Source organism: Python bivittatus, unplaced genomic scaffold (genome assembly GCF_059951505.1).
Source record: "Python bivittatus isolate LINGU-HERP-01145 unplaced genomic scaffold, Pbiv_v1 ctg000160_np1212, whole genome shotgun sequence".
In the NCBI taxonomy this organism is placed as follows: domain Eukaryota; kingdom Metazoa; phylum Chordata; class Lepidosauria; order Squamata; family Pythonidae; genus Python; species Python bivittatus.
Window position 1 is genome coordinate 3,953,835 of NW_028277076.1, and position 18,337 is coordinate 3,972,171.

At 47.2% G+C, this 18,337-nt stretch overlaps 1 protein-coding gene across 1 annotated transcript in view; it reads right to left on the bottom strand.

The window, feature by feature from the left end:
* Positions 1-3: 3 nt before the first annotated feature.
* The window catches only part of NIBAN2 (niban apoptosis regulator 2), a 46,628-nt gene continuing 28,294 nt past the window's right edge, over positions 4-18,337 (bottom strand). Inside the window, exons 6-14 of the mRNA XM_088146958.1 lie at positions 13,411-13,526; positions 12,231-12,335; positions 9,433-9,595; positions 8,160-8,347; positions 7,717-7,872; positions 6,014-6,130; positions 5,439-5,546; positions 4,498-4,609; positions 4-3,348 (exon numbers count right to left, since the gene is read on the bottom strand). Coding sequence (XP_088003084.1) covers positions 2,621-3,348; positions 4,498-4,609; positions 5,439-5,546; positions 6,014-6,130; positions 7,717-7,872; positions 8,160-8,347; positions 9,433-9,595; positions 12,231-12,335; positions 13,411-13,526 — 1,793 coding nt within the window. The 3' untranslated portion in view covers positions 4-2,620. The remainder of the gene's footprint in view (positions 3,349-4,497; positions 4,610-5,438; positions 5,547-6,013; positions 6,131-7,716; positions 7,873-8,159; positions 8,348-9,432; positions 9,596-12,230; positions 12,336-13,410; positions 13,527-18,337) is intronic.

Sequence of the window (18,337 nt, forward strand, 5' to 3'; positions counted from 1 at the left end):
AAATAAAGCTGAATTTTTTTATTAATATATAAGCACATTCTCTTAAACATTTGGTATAAGATTTGCAATATACTATCTCCATTGAGAGAGAGAGAGACAAGAGGAAAAAGACGCTTTGGTTCCCAACAGTAAGGCATTAAAAGAGGACAGAATGGTAGGATCTGAGTGAGCAATTTTCTCTCTCTCTTTCTCACTCTCCAAAAAGAGGAATTACTACAAATATTAAAAAAAACAGGCACATTGAAACTGGAATGTTACAGCAGCAAGATGGGATGAGGCGGGCAGCGTTGAGGTGTTTGGATCATGGGCTGTTTCCCCGTGAATCTTCCTATTTCTGAATCTGCTGAAGATAATATTCATGAGTTCAAAAAGGGCTCCCTTTCCCAATTGGCACCACGTTTTCCTAGACGTTGAATTCCAATCATTGGAGATTATGGAAGCCTCCAAGAGAGCAATCCTCTGTCAGCAGATCCAAATGGGCTCAGGGCAAAAACGTGCCCAGGGCACCCATATTTTGCATTTCCCATGCACGGAAACACAGCATGGGGAGGAAAGGCAACCAGGAGAGACACGATGGCCATCTTGGGGGATGAAGGCCTGGAAAAATCGGTTCTTGTAGGTTCATTCCTCAATCAACCCAGCCAATGTGGGGATGCTTAAGGGAGGAACCTTCATCACTAACTGGGGAAGGGCCCGTGGTTTTCCCAGAACAGTAAAGAAATCAGCCTTCACTGTCAGCAGCACAGAAGGGCTTTGGGGAAAATCCAATCTGGAATGATCCAACACCAGAAAACCTCCAGACGTGGCCAAGTTTCTGATTCCCTCCCACTTTCTGGTCGACTGAAATTCTCAAGACAGAGGTGGAAGTTTTTAAAAAAAGAAGACATTCAAGAAGGTAAAAAATCAAAGCCCAACCGTATTCTCTTATTCCTCCAGCAACGGATGGACAGATGGGCACGTCGCAGGGGCGCGTGTATGTGTATAAATGTGGATTAGAACTGACATTTTGTAAATCCAGTGCTAAATGCTGAAAGCTCAGCGTGGCTTCCAATTTGCAGTCCATTTCACAGATTCAGGAGGAAGGAGGGGAGGGAAAGGGGGCACGCAAAACGTACTTGGCTTATGAGGGCAGGATGGGATTCCGAAGGCCCACTTCTGCTTCCTACCCTTTATTTCCAAATGCACTTTTGCCCACACCGCACAGGCAACTGGGATCCCTAAATTTACAGGGAATGAGTTCCTATTGGAAGGACGCCAGGGTGCCAGTGATCTCACACCATCTCCGCATGAACGCTACTGAATTTCTAAACACAACCTGCCAGAATCTGCCAAAGCTTAGCAAAATACCATCTTCCCTTTTTGCCCCCAAAGAATCATTACTGCCCCACACCGAGTGCATTAAAAACCTGCATTCTAAAGAACTTCCCACTAGGCTGAAGACTCACGCATACACCTTTTACAGGATCTCTGCTGGTTGCCTCCAAGATAATTCTGCTCCTTTGCTTCCCCGGGGAGAGGGGAGGAAATAAACAGAAAAAGAACATTCCTTCAGCAGAGAACCTTTGCTGGTTGCCCAAGGATGCATGACCAGGCTCAGGTAACACACCCCTTAACAATCCTACATTAGCATTACATGTACCAGTTTCATGGAATATCTTTGACCACGTAAGCCACGGGGTCCTCAGCCAGCAGCCCTCACTGAAATAATTTAAATTCCTATAGCAGTCTTGTCATATCCATTAACTTCTGCCACTCTCTTCCAAAACCAACAAGCCTTCAAAATCAGACACCACTTTCTCTAGCCCACATTCACTTGTTTCTAAAAGTTTCAAGCTCTACTTACTTGTTCCTAGAGCCAGGGGTCTCCATCTCTGCCTACTTTTGGACAGGGATGGAGGTGGGGGAAGAATGCAATTTCACCGCCTTCCTCAGCAACCCTGGGATGATTTGCTAAAATCATCTGGAATATGAGACTGGAACAACTCTGCATTGGCCCTGGGAAGGGCAAATTAAGAGATAACCATTGCTAATAGTGAAAACTGGTGAGGGAAAGAGATGACTCCCCCCCCCCCCCCAGGAGAAAGAGCCCTCTTTCATCAAAGGTGGGAGCAAGGCAAAGGGGTGATGCATCAAACCAAATTATGGGACAAAAAGTCAAATTAGTACCAGTCTGGATCAAGACGGGGAAACCCAATGGCTTCTCTCTGTTCCAATGCTCCAGGCATTTGTTAGCATCTAAGATTAAGTCCCTTCTCAGTAACATCTGATCATAACAATCCAACTTTGAGTAGGCCAAAGTCGGAAGTAGTAGTGGGGGAAAACACCCCAGTTCAAGACAAGAAAAATCACCCTGGACCCAAGAGGCAGTGAGATGTAGAACATGAATTCTGGGGTTCTGGGGTTCCTCCACTGCAATTCCTTCCCTTCCCACCCACCCCCCAAAGGCAGAACTTCTCCAGAAGAATCGAGTGCATCTAAAGCTAAAGATGCTCCTAAACCAGCCTAGGATGCTCTTGGATCAACTTGCCTCTGCCATTCCCCAGTCTCACAGGGTCCCCAACTCTGGTCTCCCTTCGGTGTTCATCTGGCCACGAGGAATCCTCTTACAAGGGGGGCGGGTCTAGAACTGAGTCTGCACCCCTTCGCTTTCATCTGTGACCCCGTGGCTGTTCTCCAGCGGGGGTTCTGTTTCTGCCTGGCTGGCTTGGGCGGACACTTCTTCCTCGCCTGTCTCTTTATTGCTGGGCTCCGAGCATTCGGCTGGGGCTCCTCCATCTGGAGCTGGGGAAGGCAATTGTGTGGGGGCAGCTGGTGAGGGGGCTGGAGCTTCCTGTTTCTCTCCACTGAGCTCCGTGGAGGATTCTGTGGGACAGCCATCCTCTGCTTGGGCGGTCTCCTCTTTCTCCTCCCTGTGCTCTGGGGCTCCTGCGCTCTCTTGGGTAATAGTACCATTGTGCAACTGTTCCTCAGCCCTATCGCCATCCACGGCTGGGACCTCGATCTCTTTCACCAGCAACGTACGGAGCTCCTTCACAGGGTCAGAGGGATCCTGTGTCGGAGGAACAGAACAGCAATCTGACCCCTCTGATTCTGGAGCATCTGAAGACTCTTCCAAGGACGTAACTTCATAGGGCAGAGCACTTTCGTCCGTGTGGATCACTGAGACAACTTGTCTGGCCCGGTGCTGCTTCTCATCCGATGGGTCCGAGTCTGATTCACCACCATATTCCTCTCCCCAGTTGATGGGCGTCTCCTCGCCAAGCAGGTGGAGGTTGGGATCACTGTTATGCATCACAATGCTGTCACGGTACAAGTTGTGCTTTCGCTGAATGGCTGCCTCTTTCACAGCTGAAATACGCGTTTTTTTAAAAGAAAAAAGAAAAGAGGAAAACAGCTTACTGAAAGACAACTCCCCCAAGCCAAGTAAGAGAGCCAGTTGATTTTTTTAAAACACCAAATAATGCATCAACCCTAAAAGAACTATTGTCTAAATCTTAAATGTCTGAAAGATGATTGGAACTGGCAATGGGGGAAATGCAGATGGAAAGTTCTGCCTCCTAAACCAAATACTGTCCAGGCAGTCTTTTTCAAGCCAGTGTTCCACAGAACTATGGGACTGTCACATTACCTCCAGCAAATCATGCTGGTTGACTTCCTTCCTTCCTTCCTTCCTTCCTCCCTCCCTCCCTCCCTCCCTCCCTCCACTTTGCTTGCCTTCCTTCATTCCTCTGCTTTCCTTCCTTCCTTCCTTCCTTCCTTCCTTCCTTCCTTCCTTCCTCCCTCCACTTTGCTTGCCTTCCTTCATTCCTCTGCTTTCCTTCCTTCCTTCCTTCCTTCCTTCCTTCCTTCCTTCCTTCCTTCCTTCCTTCCTTCCTTCCTCCCTCCCTCCCTCCCTCCACTTTGCTTGCCTTCCTTCATTCCTCTGCCTCCCTCCCTCCCTCCCTTCCTCCACTTTGCTTGCCTTCCTTCATTTCTCTGCTTTCCTTCCTTCCTTCCTTCCTTCCTCCCTCCCTCCCTCCCTCCACTTTGCTTGCCTTCCTTCATTCCTCTGCCTCCCTCCCTCCCTCCCTTCCTCCACTTTGCTTGCCTTCCTTCATTCCTCTGCCTCCCTCCCTCCCTTCCTCCACTTTGCTTGCCTTCCTTCATTTCTCTGCTTTCCTTCCTTCCTTCCTTCCTTCCTCCCTCCCTCCCTCCCTCCCTCCCTCCACTTTGCTTGCCTTCCTTCATTCCTCTGCTTTCCTTCCTTCCTCCCTCCCTCCACTTTGCTTGCCTTCCTTCATTCCTCTGCTTTCCTTCCTTCCTTCCGCCTAGAATAATAGCAATCAAAATCCAACATCTATGGAGGGTGTCAGACTGGAGATGTTGGTTTACAAAGATGTCTCCTGCTACACTGGGATGTGCAATTTGTGAATCCAAACTGAAGTCTTCTCCTTGCAGACAGGACTTTTCCTATCGGTTACGATCCTACTCAGTCCAAATAGAAACAGAGTCTCTTACCCATCATGATATCTTTCATGACAGACTGCAGGACCACCTCTTCATATGTGTTTTCCACCAGGATGAACTGGGCAAAATCCTCAAAAATCAGCTCCTGGAATCTTGAGAGGTCCTAATGAGAAAAAAGCACACTGTTGAGAAGTTACCATGGACATAACATTCACAATGATACAATCTATAACATTTGCTCTTGCTGCAGAGAGGTCAAATCTTTGGCCCACATTATTTTACATGGCAACCCTTCTGCTCTCCATTGCATGGAGAGCAGATCAAGGTGCCCTCGCAGAATGGCTGCCCCAAGGGAGAGCTGACTATTTACAAAAGAGCAGGTGTGATCAGGGAGAAAAACATCTTCTTCCCTGAAGTCAAAATGGGGCACAGAGTCTTTCTTGGAAATAAAAATAAATGCCCAACACTGGTGCTTTGCTTTGAAGCAAGCCAACCTGCCATGTAATTTTATTTTAATTAAAAGCATCTCTCTCTTTTGTTTTTAAAGAAAAGTTAGGTGAAATAAGAAGCCTAGAAGGGAGATTCTATGGGTATGTTAGCATCCATAGGAATCCAGCAGGCTTCCCCAGTTTTAAGGAGCCCTTTGTGATAATCATGTACTATGTATTATCACTTTAGGCTGGGCTTTAGAGGGAAAATTTGCCTGCATCTTTTGCTGATAAACACAAACCAGCTACAGAGCTAGCAATTTTGGGGTGGCCATTAGGACATTGCTACAGAAAGGGACATACTGTTTGCTTGGCATTTCTGTTCCCCCATTAATGGAAGCTATTTTTCCTTCCTACGTTTCTGCATCTACATCTGCTTTTAATCTGTCCTGGGTGTGTGAACTGCCACCACTATCAGTGACCTACAAGCGACTTTTCCACACCATGATGGGAAAAGTTGGTTCTGCTGTGAACCCATGCATAACCTCGAAGATTCACTCTTACCCCTTTGCAAGTTGGAGCCAGCTTCTTCAGCAGGAAAGGGACTGTGACCTGCAGCAGAGCCTCCCGAAAAAATTTCTTCCTCACCGTGCTGCTGTCATAATCGTATTTCTGGGGAAAAAGAGGGTCAGAACCATAAATGATGATTCTGAAGCTGATCATACTCATGGGAGCTTTGCTAATAAAATAGCTGTCCTCTTCCTCAGGGCTTTCTCAAGCTGGCACTTGCTGAATACATAGTGTTTTGTCCCAGACTAGAATCTCTGGGGTTTGTTGCTCTTCCAGCCTTAATATGCATTTGCAGGAGAAGGGGAAAGTGAAAACAAGAATCACCCCAGGAGAGGGGTATGGCCTGTTTGCACTCAGAAACAAAAGATTAGACAGATTATCTAAGGTGAGGATGCCAAAGCTATACCCTATGAGTCCTTCAAAAGCTTTGGAGGTGGCCTCCAGAAATTGCCACCGAACCATGTATAACTATAAATAGGAAGAAAGGGAGATGGTATTTCATACAGGGTCCACTGCTTCCAGGAAGCACATCAACCAATGCAACACCAGAGATGGGGTGGCGACCTTACCTTGAGCACCCGCTCCAGGATGCGCTGAATTGTCTTGCAGAGTTCATCTTTGCTCAACGACTTCCCCAGCTCCTGATGGAGAAGGGTCTCAAAAGTGTAGACGGTGTCATCCATTTGCTACAGCATCAAAAAAGGAAGAGATGAGAAAGGGAGAAGAAGCCACAGTGTTTGAAGACTCACAAGAAGGTACAAGAAGCAGCCAGCTAACATGGGTGGGAGGTAGGGGATCATTACACAAATGCTGCTGCTTAGTGACTTGCATCAGACGGTTGGGATGTAAGTATATAATGACAGGATTTGCATGATGACATTATTTTGGTTTTCTGTGGATGTCACTGCCTGATGACTAAACCAATTATGCTCAGAACATCTGGAATAATTACACAGAGGCAGTCTCCAGGTCAGAGATGGGAAACCCTTGTCCTTCAAAAAAAATAATAATTAGGAAGCTGGAATAGCAATTCTATGAAAAAAAGACGGCCGTAAAGCTCTTTAGCTTGAAGTAAGAGGGTAAGCAGGGAACACAACAGAAGTCTTTGAAAGCATGCGTGGCATGGATAACGTAGAGAAAAAGAGCTCTTCTTCCACTCTCACAATGCTAGAACTCAAGGTCATTCCTTGAAACTAAAGGACAGGAGAACAAAAATACTTTCCTACACAGCACTTAGTTCAACGGTGGAATTTACTGCCGGCAATTATGGTAATAGCAGCTAATTTAGATGGCCTGAAAAGAAACTGGGAAGGTCCTAGAGGATCAGGCTAACAATGGCTACTAATATTGAAGGCTGTAGATCACCCCCGAATCCTAGGCAACCGCAGGGATTAAATACTGGATGCTGGGTAGCAACAGTGCAAGGGGAGTTTTGTCCACCAGCTTGTGAGTTGCCTACGTTGGCTTGCAAGCTTCCCAAGTTGGCCAATGGATGATCCAGAATGTTGGCCCAGATGGGCCTGTGACCTGATCCAGGAGATGGTTCTGACGTTCTTCTGGTCAGATTGCCAACTCTCAGTAGCCTCTCCAACCAGCCTGGCCAATGTGGGGTTAATCCTGGAAGTATCTTGAGGGCCACAAGGGCCTGTCCCTGCTGTAGGCTAGAGAAGGCAACCTGTGCTCTGAAGATGGCCCCTGGAATTCTCTGCTATCTCATCCTGCTGAATTTCAGAAGTTTTGGAAGTTTCCGTAGATGAAGTGGGCCCATTTCCACTGCCGAGGGCAGCAAGAACCTAAAGATCTGAAACAACGGTGCATCGGCCTCCTCGGTCCTCTTAGTGCTTCGGTACAATGTGTCCGAGCTCTTCCATCCAGGAAAAAAGACTTGTAGAAGCCAACGCAGCGCAAGAAGAAAGAGGGAATATCGGTAACCTTTCCTGGCCACTAGAGGGCTCTGGTTGTCTTCCTAACTGGGAAGCACCCAGCCCCAGCTCTGGTGAGCAAAACAGAATTCATGGAAACAGACAATAATATGCTGAGGATGAACCAAAGAAAGAGCTAGTTAGTGCTTAGGATAGCTAACTAAACTCCCTCCCATAATATGGGCAGCTTTAAAAGGTGTATGGGCATGTTCACGGACAGTAGGTCAACCCACGGCTGCTCGATCAGTATATCTGTCTTTAGATGCAGGACATAAGCAATGCTTATGAGCTGGCAATAAGTTGTAGGAGCAAATATATTTAGGTGAGCTCTTTCTTGGAGCACCGCTTACCTGCCTCATCAGGATTTGGGCACGCTGCTTGAACACAGAGGCACTGGAGACATCAAACCTCTGCTGCAGACCTTCCAGCTTCAACTGGTCCATCTTCTCGTAGCAGGACTGCATCTTGACCGGATGGAAAGCTAGCTGGGAAAGTTTTTCCATGTACTGGGTGGGGGGGAAAAGAAGGATTAGAAGCTCCAACATGTCAGCATGTTGAAAACCAAAAGATGGACTCCAACATCTCTCCTGCGAAGGCAACACAGTCCATTTAAGGATTCCTCCACAGAAATCACTGAACTTGAGACCTTCAGGAAGCAAAAATAGAGGGAGGGAGAACTCTAGTCCAATTCTGATCAGCTCTCCCTCCAACACCTTGTTGCCCCCTCTCATCTTCTGCCACCCAATCTGCTTAACAACTGGGTTGCCCTTGTTGCCATCAGCATTTGTCTTACCTCTCCCAGCTTCTCCATCCCTCCTTCATTGACAATGTTCATATTCATGTCAGTGACTTCCTTGAAAAACACTTCCCGCACTTCAGCAAAGCCTTGGCTGGTGGGGATCATCAGGGCTTCCAGGATGGAACTGATGTATGGTTGGACGTGATTCCGGACACAGACCTCAGCTTTAGAGAGGACAGTGGCTGGAGGGGAACAACAGTAGAATGAATGCAAGGCCCACCATGCAGCAGCCCCCGTCTAGACTGCCCAAGAGAAATGAAACAGTGGTGGATCTCCAACCAGGAAAATAGAAATGGGGAACCTGTAGCTTTCCAGATGCTCTTGAATATCTAACCATACTCAAGACCTTCAGGAAGCAACTCCCAATAGACCCAGCCTGATTGGACAATGACAGGGGACTTTGGGAGCCGTAGTTCAGCAACATCTTGAAGACCACAGGCTCTCCACACTTCTAATGAAAGCCTGATTGTTGTATGGCTCAATTCTTCCAGGCATTCAAGGAAGACAAAGCATTCCCAGGCTGATCAGAATTAAAAGTAGAGCAGTAATAATGGGATTACACAAACATTTTATCTTATGCATCTTGTGAAGGAAACAGATTGATTTCTCCACCTCTTATCATAACACTAGCCAGAGTTATCCAAGGGAGCCAACTGGATGTGGATATCAGATGGAAGAAAATGTACAATTAGCAGAAAGAATTCACTGCCACGAGGTGAGCCAACGGGTGCTAGTAATGTAACAAATTCATGGAGCATAAGGCTGAGCAACATCTACAGATTTGGAATGGCTGTCTTAATCCTTTTGTTTCACTCCCGTTCTCATTTTCCCAACCACAAGTTTGTTTCATCAGAAACTAGGATAGATCATTCATAAATCCTTTCTTGAATATGTTCCCCCTAGAGCAGGCTAAGAAACAGCTCTTCTCTACTATAATGCACGTTCACGCGTCTTTTCCCCTTATATATTCAAACTTTCACAAACTTCTCTTTGTACTTTGAGATGTAGACAACATTGCCCTGCGCCAAAAAGTGCCTCTTTTAGCACCACCCCAACAAATTTCACCTCCATCCCAAGATGTTACACATTGTGCCCAGGTATTGTCTCCAGAATCAGAGGCAATCTGGCTCTGAATATGAGGTTCAAAGTTGTCTGGAGTTTTGCTTTTATCCATCAGGCCTCCCCTTACGTTGTAGCACCAGACAACAAAGCAAGGGAGGACGAGATATAGGAAACTGCTTTTTGAAATGATATCCCGTGACCCCACCTCGGATTTTGTTGGCCAGATGCTCCTTGGATTGGATGATCTGATCCATATCTGTCCGGATGGTGCTCTGCATTCCAGGAATCTGAAGCTCACATTTTGTCACTAACGAATCATAATAGGCTCTTGCCTGGTCGTATACCATCCTGTACACGGCATCTGAGATCTACAAAAAGTGAAAAGTGTTGGTTTAAAAAATTAGATCAGCAAACCCAAACAGGGAACGTAGGTATTCCTTTGGGCATCTAGCAAAACAAGGAAAGAGTTCAACAAACAAAAACAATCACTCCTTCATCTGAGAAAGTCGAAGACTTCTTATAAATGGTATATTCCATATGCGTATTTATTTTAAAGAAGGGCAGTTCTGTTTGTCAACCTGATTTAAACAAAAGAGGTTATAAAAAATATCTGGAGCTGCATAGTCAAGAGAGGAGGGAAGGAAGGGAGGAAGGAAGGAAGGAAAACAAAGGGGAGGGAGGGAGGGAGGGAGGGAGGGAGGAGCAGAGGAAGGCAAGCAAAGAAGCGGGGGAAGGAAGGAAGGAAGGAAGGAAGGAAGGAAGGAAGGAAGGAAGGAAGGAAGGAAGGAAGGAAGGAAGGAAGGAAGGAAAGCAGAGGAATGAAGGAAGTCAAGCAAAGCAGAGGGAGGGAGGGAGGGAGGGAGGAAGGAAGGAAGGAAGGAAGGAAGGAAGGAAGGAAGGAAGGAAGGAAGGAAGGAAGGCAGGCAGGCAGGCAGGCAGGCAGGCAGGCAGGCAGGCAAGCAAAGCAGAGGGAGGGAGGGAGGGAGGCAGGCAGGAAGGCAGGCAGGCAGGCAGGCAGGCAGGCAGGCAGGCAGGCAGGCAGGCAGGCAGGAAGGCAGGAAGGCAGGAAGGCAGGAAGGAAAGGGGACATGCTGGAACTGTCATGAGTCTTACACATCTGATCAGTTGCCTTTTTTAGTCCCCACCGCTCGTATACTTTCAAGCATATCTAACACCAGCTTTCATAAAAACATTGACTTAAAAAAAAAGTTCAGATTTTTCAGGAAAGCAAGTACAAAAGTCTGTGTTTCTTGGCATTCCTGCAGGATCACAGACCACATAGATGGCCTTGTATATAATCTAGAAATATGCACACTGTATATCTGCGTGGAGGGGTCATGGGGATGGAAACGGAGGGGTGTTTATAAAAACATAGGATTCCTCTCCTCAGCTGAGAGATATCGGTGCACTGGAAGGCATAGCTGCAATGCATTAAGGAGGCAAAGGTTGAGAAATGAATATTTGTTTTTAAAAGCAGGTTTCTGGGTGACTATTTTTACAATGGCTCGCATGGCAATATTTATCTTGGGTTTTCAAGGAAGGCGTTCACTTCTTTCCCACCAAAAGCCTGACGTTCTGGGCCAGAATTATTCACGTTCAGCTAAATATAGATGGTAAAAGGTTGTCCGATATAGCTATAAACGGAGATATCCAAAGCCTGTTTCTTTATGTTTATCATCGCCGCTCATATTGATGACTTTAACCTCAAGACGTTCTATCAGAAAGGTAGGGCAACTGCTTGGAGGTTAGGATTTATTTTGGTTTTGGAGCTGGCCCGCAGCCCAGATATTGACCAAATAAATATAGAAAGGTGTGCCAGAGCAGATTTTTGTTTCTAAAGCAGGCAAGGAGGGAAAAAAGGAAAAAAGATCCTGCATAACGACACCCCCCCCCAAACACACACAAAAATTAAAAACAGAGCCTCCTTGTTTCACCAAGTCAAAAAAGCCTACAGTGGCATCGGTCTGCAAAAAAAATAATATGCAGAGTCAGATTAAAAATTGGAACAAGAAAAAGGCCAGCTACATGGGATGAAGGCGTCTACTCCGCAGGAAGGTGGCATTTCGAGGATAGAATAGATTTCCTGCTAGTTCAGCAAAGCTCCATCTATCTCCAAGATGACTCCTCGCTTCTGGAATTCTCAGCTATCTTGCCCGAGTTGGCACAGCCCACAATGATGACCTCACCTCTGCAGCCAAGAGGACTAGCCACTTGGAAATGGAATGCAAAGAAACGAGATTGGGTTCTCTGGATGTTGAGGAAGAGACCGGAACAACAAGGCGCTCTGCCCTTATTATTCCAACCTCTGGGTAGAACGATAAGTTATACACTGAATAAATAATAGCAGAAATTTATCTCGGGCATCTTCCATGACCTAACCTCATGCAAATTAATATTTAAGGAAGAGTCATTAGCCTCTGGCAAATAGCAGGGGGAAGTCCCCAGTTCCAGAATGCCGCCATGATTCCCTTTGCTGCCAATGTGAACATGTCAGCAGCTGGGCACAAGGAGGGAGACATTCCCAGGCTTGGCATAACTCCAAGGTCTGCAAAAGTGCAAATGATCTTGAGAGAAACATCCTAAGGCAGTGCTGTCCAAACTTGGCCACTTTAAGATGAGTGGACTTCAACTCCCAGAATTCCCCAGCCAGCATGGCTGGCTGGGGAATTCTGGGAGTTGAAGTCCACTCATTTTAAAGTGGCCAAGTTTAGACAACACTGTCCTAAGGGAATGGAAGAGAGAACCCCCAAGCCAACTAGCAGGAACCAAATGTCCGCAGTAACCGCAGTGGCCATGAGGAAGCGGCATTCGGGTGGAGTATTCGAACCCTGATGCCACAACACGTGTTTACAGTTTCCCTATTGTGAGAACCAACACTCATTTCCATGCCAGGTCCAATCTCTCCCCATTCTTTTTTTTTTTTAAACATCGATGGCATTGTCCACTATGGTATCTTCTAGCAGTGAGTTCCCCAAGCTTGTTACGACACAAGTTTGCCCCTACCTGAGTCCACACTCGGTTCCTCTCCTGGTCTTTGCCCTTCAGCCGGGGGCCAATTGTATTCTTCAGCTCAGGCAGGAGGTCCTCCATCACCAGATTGCTCAAGATCTAGAGGATGAAAGAATCCCACAGCCCTTCAGCCACAACAACGTCCCCATTTGCCTGCTGTTTCACAGCCAGCTCTCCCCTTCCTTGGTTTATTATTCACTCCCCCATAGATCATCTCACTTCGAAGGAAGAGGAGTCAAATCTGGGGGATAGAAACGCCATCCATGAATGCCAACAAGCGCATTTACAGGCAAGGCTGATCTGGTGTTTTGCTCTTTCATTGGGCTGCCAAAGGAAGTTCTCCGTATCTGCTGCTTCCCCCTTCCCTGGGGATAACACTGTTAATGCTTCCCATGGAAGACTTTTGCCCACACCTCAACTTAAGCCTCAAGTGTGGGTGTGTGATATAGTAAATGGGGTGGGAGAAGATGGATGGCAAGTCTGAGCCCACAAGCCTCTTGCTAACAACTTCTACATGAGTCATCCAACAGCCAAAGGCACCAAACAGCCAACACATTCTTATCTGCTCAAGTGTTCCAACAGTACAATGAAAACTGATCAGCAGTTGTCGGCTTTGTGGATTAAACCAGAGAGGAATCACCACCAGATGAGCTAATTCTACTTTATCATAAAGCTACACTGACAGAATCTTGCAAGTCTGAAAGGGCAATTCTCCCCCCGTCTCCTTTACAGCCCGAGAAACTAGAGAGGATCCCTTCTGAGCCTCTTGTCCCACCCACTATCCAGCTGAGGGCTATGCTATCTCTTATCTGACGGTTCCCTTGGCAGCGTCTCTTGCCCCAGTCTCCCAAGGTCTTTCCCACACGCCATTACAGCAGTGAACCAATCCAAGCTTCCTTTTCTTAATTATTTAAAATTATTCAAAATATCAGCCCTTTGGTTAAGAGGAGCGTTGCCAAGCGGGCTTTGGAGACCAACTGGCCCACTCTGCATGGTGCAAGAAACTCAGAACTAAGGCTTCCCAAACACAAGGCACTCCAACCTTCAATTCTGGACTGCAATTGCAGGGGGACCAATCACTATTTTGGCAAGTTTTGGGCCCCAGCTTCTCTATCTTAGATCAAAGATTGGTGGTGGATATGCCCTGGGAATCTGCCACCCTCCTGTAACTCACCTGGGCTTCGTTGCCACAAAGCATGTCCCAGGTGCCGTACTGCTCCTTTGACTGGCGATACATACGCACGGCGTCGGTGAATGCTGGAGCTTCCACCTTGGACTCTTCTGGAATTCCTGGAAGGAGCAAAGCAGAAACAGACAGCTACAATCATTTTTCCCCCTTTAGACGCCTAAGAAAGGAATAAAAATATTTCAATTTAATGAGACCTCGCTCAATGGAGTGCAGGCATAGCCGACAAGATTTCGCCACAAGCATCACCCTCAAAACACACAGTCTGTGATATCTGAAGTTATCCAGGCATCTTGGATAAATGTATGCCATTTTGTCAATAGATGGCGTTAATACAATTACACAAGTGGCGTGAATTGTGCAAATGAGGTATCATTATGCAACTGGTGTAAATTGATGCAAGGACGTAAATTCAGATTCCATTCATTCTGGTTGATTTCTGCACAAGTTGGTCAGTTCCCCCCTCCCCCCACCATGGTTTTTTAGGGAGCACGTTTCCTAAAATACACACATTTTGTACACAAGTCTGCCAAGTGTTATTTATTAAATTTATACGCAGCCCATCTCCCCCAGAGGGTGACTCTGGGAGGCTCAAGCATTCACGTGGGCCGGATTCTGACCCACGCTAGGCTGGGCTAAATAAAGTTGGATCATTTGCAGTTCATCATATTGGCTTAGCAAGTTGGGTAAACCAGCAGTGAATCCATGGTAGAGCTGATTTATCTGGGCACTGCATGTTATTGAATATAACGCTGTGTTTTGTTAACTCAGGTTTAACGACTGAAAGCGTTGCTGTGTTCTTGCAATCGGATTTCCTTCGTGGAACTCTCTTTGGGCTGTTTCCCCACTAACACACATACGTTATGAGGCACACGGCCCCTTTTTACAATTTTCCCCAATCAGAACATCTTCTGCTTATTTTGCATGACATCACATCATTTTAACAAGTTCAGATAACGAACAGGAACTCTGCTCCTGTCTGCACTTCAGTTCAGGAAATCTGAAGTTCATGCACTGTAACCAAGCTGACAATTAAACCAAAAATCACATACAAACACGCTTTGATTCCCAGCCCGGGCAGGCCAGCAAGACTGGAAGGATTTATCTAACCCCTGAGTATATATCTTAGCTCACTCCCCCTGAATTATCTAGAGTCAAGTAAGCTGTTAGAATCTGTCACCAGAATGGCAGGACTTGCATTTTTATCTTCCAAATTCACAGGCCTTAAATAAGAGACCCATGCATTTTTGCGGGATGTATTTGTAGTGACCGCCAGATCAGTTAGTGTGAGGCCACCAACTCACGTTCAACCCTAGTGATTCCACGGACAAGCACCCACCTCCTACTCCTCCATGTTCTTTTTTAACCTCCTCTGTCCCCTTCATCTGTTAATTCCCCCCTCAACCTAGCCAAGCGAGGCAGTTTGTTCTAGTCCACCATCCATTTGCATCACGGGCCCAAAGTATGTGAATCATTGCCTGCTGATCACAGCCTCAAGGAAATCATTTTCCTTTCTTTGCTCCAAGACTGGTCCTTTTTGCAGTCCATGGGACTCTTAGCAACTCTTTCCAAATCCACAGCTTGAAGGCCCCTATCTTCTTTCTCTCACTCTTCTCGATATCCAGCTTTTACAATCGTATGTTGCCCCTGACAAAAACCGTGCTTTAATTATTTTGATCTTTATAGTCATGGAAACAGACTTCTCCTTCATAAACTTGTCTAAACTTGCCATTGTCCTCTTCCTCTTCACGTCTCCACCACGCCGTCCATCTGTAACTGTCTTTTGAGCCAGTAGCATACTGCTTTGACTGCTTTGGTGTTAACTGCAAGTTCCCTAAACCCAAGAGAGGAGGAAATCTACGCCTTCGTCACACTTACATTCCCAAGAAAAATGCCTCTCTGACAGTGGAGTTGGCAGAAGTAAATCACAGTGGGGAAAGAAAAAAGGAAGCAGCCACATTTTCATCCAAGCTGGGGGAAGAACAAGGGAGAGAAAGTGACTAAAAAAGATGGTGGGAGAATGAATCAGAGAGAAGGCATGATCCCCCCTCCTTCAATCTTTGCAAAACCAACTCCCCCGCAGGGAGGAAGGGATTGCCTTGTAGACCTTCTCCAACTATCCGGGATTCCTTCTTTGTGATTCATGGGAAGATGGCTGGGAAACTGGGGGTGGCAGTGGAGAAACGTGGGTGGCTATTTTGGCCCGATCCTTCTCTTCCCTCCCTCCCCCCCCACCACCTTCCCCCCAGTTAGAATGAAGGGGGCTTTTTTCGGGGAGAAAGAGCTGAATCCAGCAGAGGACATCCAACGGTGCCGGAGCAGGAAGTGTAGCGACGCTGCAAAGCTTCAGAAGGGGGCCAAAAAAACAAAGGGCGAGATGAATAATCAGTGGCTTTCAAGCGATTTTATAAATACCGCGCTGACCATAAGCAAGCAGGCGCTGCACAGCAGAGGAATGCGTGGGAAGAGAGGCTCTAGCTCTGAGAAAGCAACATAAATCCTGTTGGTCTTTAGCATCTCTGTTAATCACCCTGGCGAGAACACGGGAAGAGGCTTGAATGGATCCAAAAGGGGGTAGATAAAGAGGGAGTCCCAGATGCCTGGAGCATCGAAGAATATTTTCTTCCTCTTCCTTGACCAGAGCGACAGCGCTATGCAGGATGCATGGACCACATCTCCATGCCAAAGGGGGGCAGAGACGCCAGCGGGGCAGCCGAGCTCAGGAAAGGAAATCCCATGTGCCTAATCTCCGATGAGACTCTGAAATCTGCCTGTTGTTTGGGAAGCTCTGGAGGGAGACAGACAGACAGACAGAGCCACCCGGTCCCTCTGCCATCTTACGGCTGCAGCAGGACACAAACAGAGCACGCACGGCACGTACAGGAAGGCACCTGGCTGGCTCCCTCGGATTTCCTTCGCAGGAAAGCAGAAGCGAATGTTCACATAGGCATTCCTCTCCTGAGGGTGTTCCGAAGGAAATCCGCTCCCTAGCGCTCTAGCTTTCAAGAGGCAGGGAAATTGTGCCCCATGTCAGATCTCTGCTGTACGCTCCTCTGAATCATCTCTTTTCTCCTCCCAGAACAGAGCTAAGAAGAGGAGAAGCGAGCCCTTATCCAGAGTCAGAATCCCAGAGCTAGAAATGATTTCAAGATCATTTATTCCAACCCCTTTCTTGGCACATGGTGGCACTACAGGAGGCAGCGATTCCTCCTTTGATGGGTGCTCAGCCTGCTTCTGTTTAAATACTACTACAGGAAAGAGAGGCCAGCCTTTCTGGGCACAGGCCATTTTCCTGTCAGTTTTTATTGCTAAAAAACCCTTCCCTAATGTTCAGCCAAAAATCCACTTCCCTGAAATTTGGTTCCAGCCCTGCCCCTTCGGATAATCAAGCCAAAGTCTGCGTGTCTCACAAATGAATCACACCAAATATATAACCCTTCCCCAGCAACCTCATTAAAAAAAAAAGTGATCAAAAAGCACGCAGCAAATTTCTAGTCCTCACGGCTATAAAAGAGAAGGCTGGAAACGGTAAGAAATCTGCAGCAGCTCCACAAGAATCTATTTCGTTTCACCCATTTTTCTTCTCCTTCTCTTCATCTTCTAATTGCTCTCCAGCTACTTGCCTGCAGGGGGGAAAAGTGGCATTGCTCAAGGGACGCCCCTCCTCTGTCCAGCTGTTCATCCAAGTGAGGACAAGAGCTGAATCAATCTGATACTGGGCTGCCGGAGAGATTGGAGTTGAATGCAGGATTGGGGGATTATGGAACGGATGTCTCCAATGCCTAATTTACCCCCCTATTTAAAACACCTTACTTTGTCTTCTCCCCTCTTCTTGTCTCAAGCATCTTGAATTTCTCTCTGTGCAGGAACACGTACAACGCATGTGGGGACATTCTATCTTTCCTAGCTGCACGCGTTTATTGGGTTATTCCAGCCCATTTTAAATCCAAAGCATTGTTTCCAAAGGTAAAAAGGAGAACCTTCAAATCTTCTCCCCTATGGTCGCCCCCAACATTCGGCCTTGCCCAACCTGGCTGGTTATAAAAAGCCAGCATACCAACTGCTTTCTATAGGAAAAGGGCAAGGTGTCACCCAGCCAAGCAATACAGTTTAATCTTGACGGCAGTAATGGAGCGTGGCACGGGCGTTGCACCCAAGAGTTACCTCTCCAAAACCCCAGAGGGAGGTGGGAGAGAGAAGAGAACAGGGCAGCGATTGTGAGTTGGGCGGACAGGTTCTGCCCAGCTTGGAAATTTCAGAGGGAGGCTCTTCCTAAGCAGCAAGAGGAGAATGATGGATAGCTTTTTACTGCCAGTGCTGTTTTTAGACTCTTCCACCCGCACAGTGCATTCCGCACAGGCCCAAGCGCAGGAAACTTGCCAAGCGAAGCAGGATGGGTGGAGCTCATTGGATGCAAAATGCCACCTTCTGCCAACACAGCCTCACCCTGGGCAGGAGCAGGTTCCCAGCTTGCAGAGAGGAGCCCAGGGGCCTTGACCTCACCAGAAACTGTCAGAGCACCTTCACCCCCTTCCCAGGGATGGGAGCAAATGGATGGGGCAAGACCGGTAGCCATTTCAGGCTGGAAGCTATGAAAGAGAAACCTGCCGCACAGGGAACCTTGCATTTCTCAGGAGCTCCCAGGAAGTTATACATCCTGGCTGGGATCGAAAGGCATCCGTGGTTCAGGAAAGCCCTTAAGATGTAAGCGATCCCCAGTTCATGAAGTGCAAGAGAAGGAAAACAGCAGAGACACTTGCTATAGAGAATGGCAAGGCATCCATCTGCGTAAATTGCCCTGCCTTCTTCCTCCACGATTCAGGCTGGCGTGCGATAAGGCAATGAGATCAACCAGATAAGCCCAAGGTCACCTTTGGAGTGAACGGTGGAGGAGGCATCCCATTCTAGCTCAGAC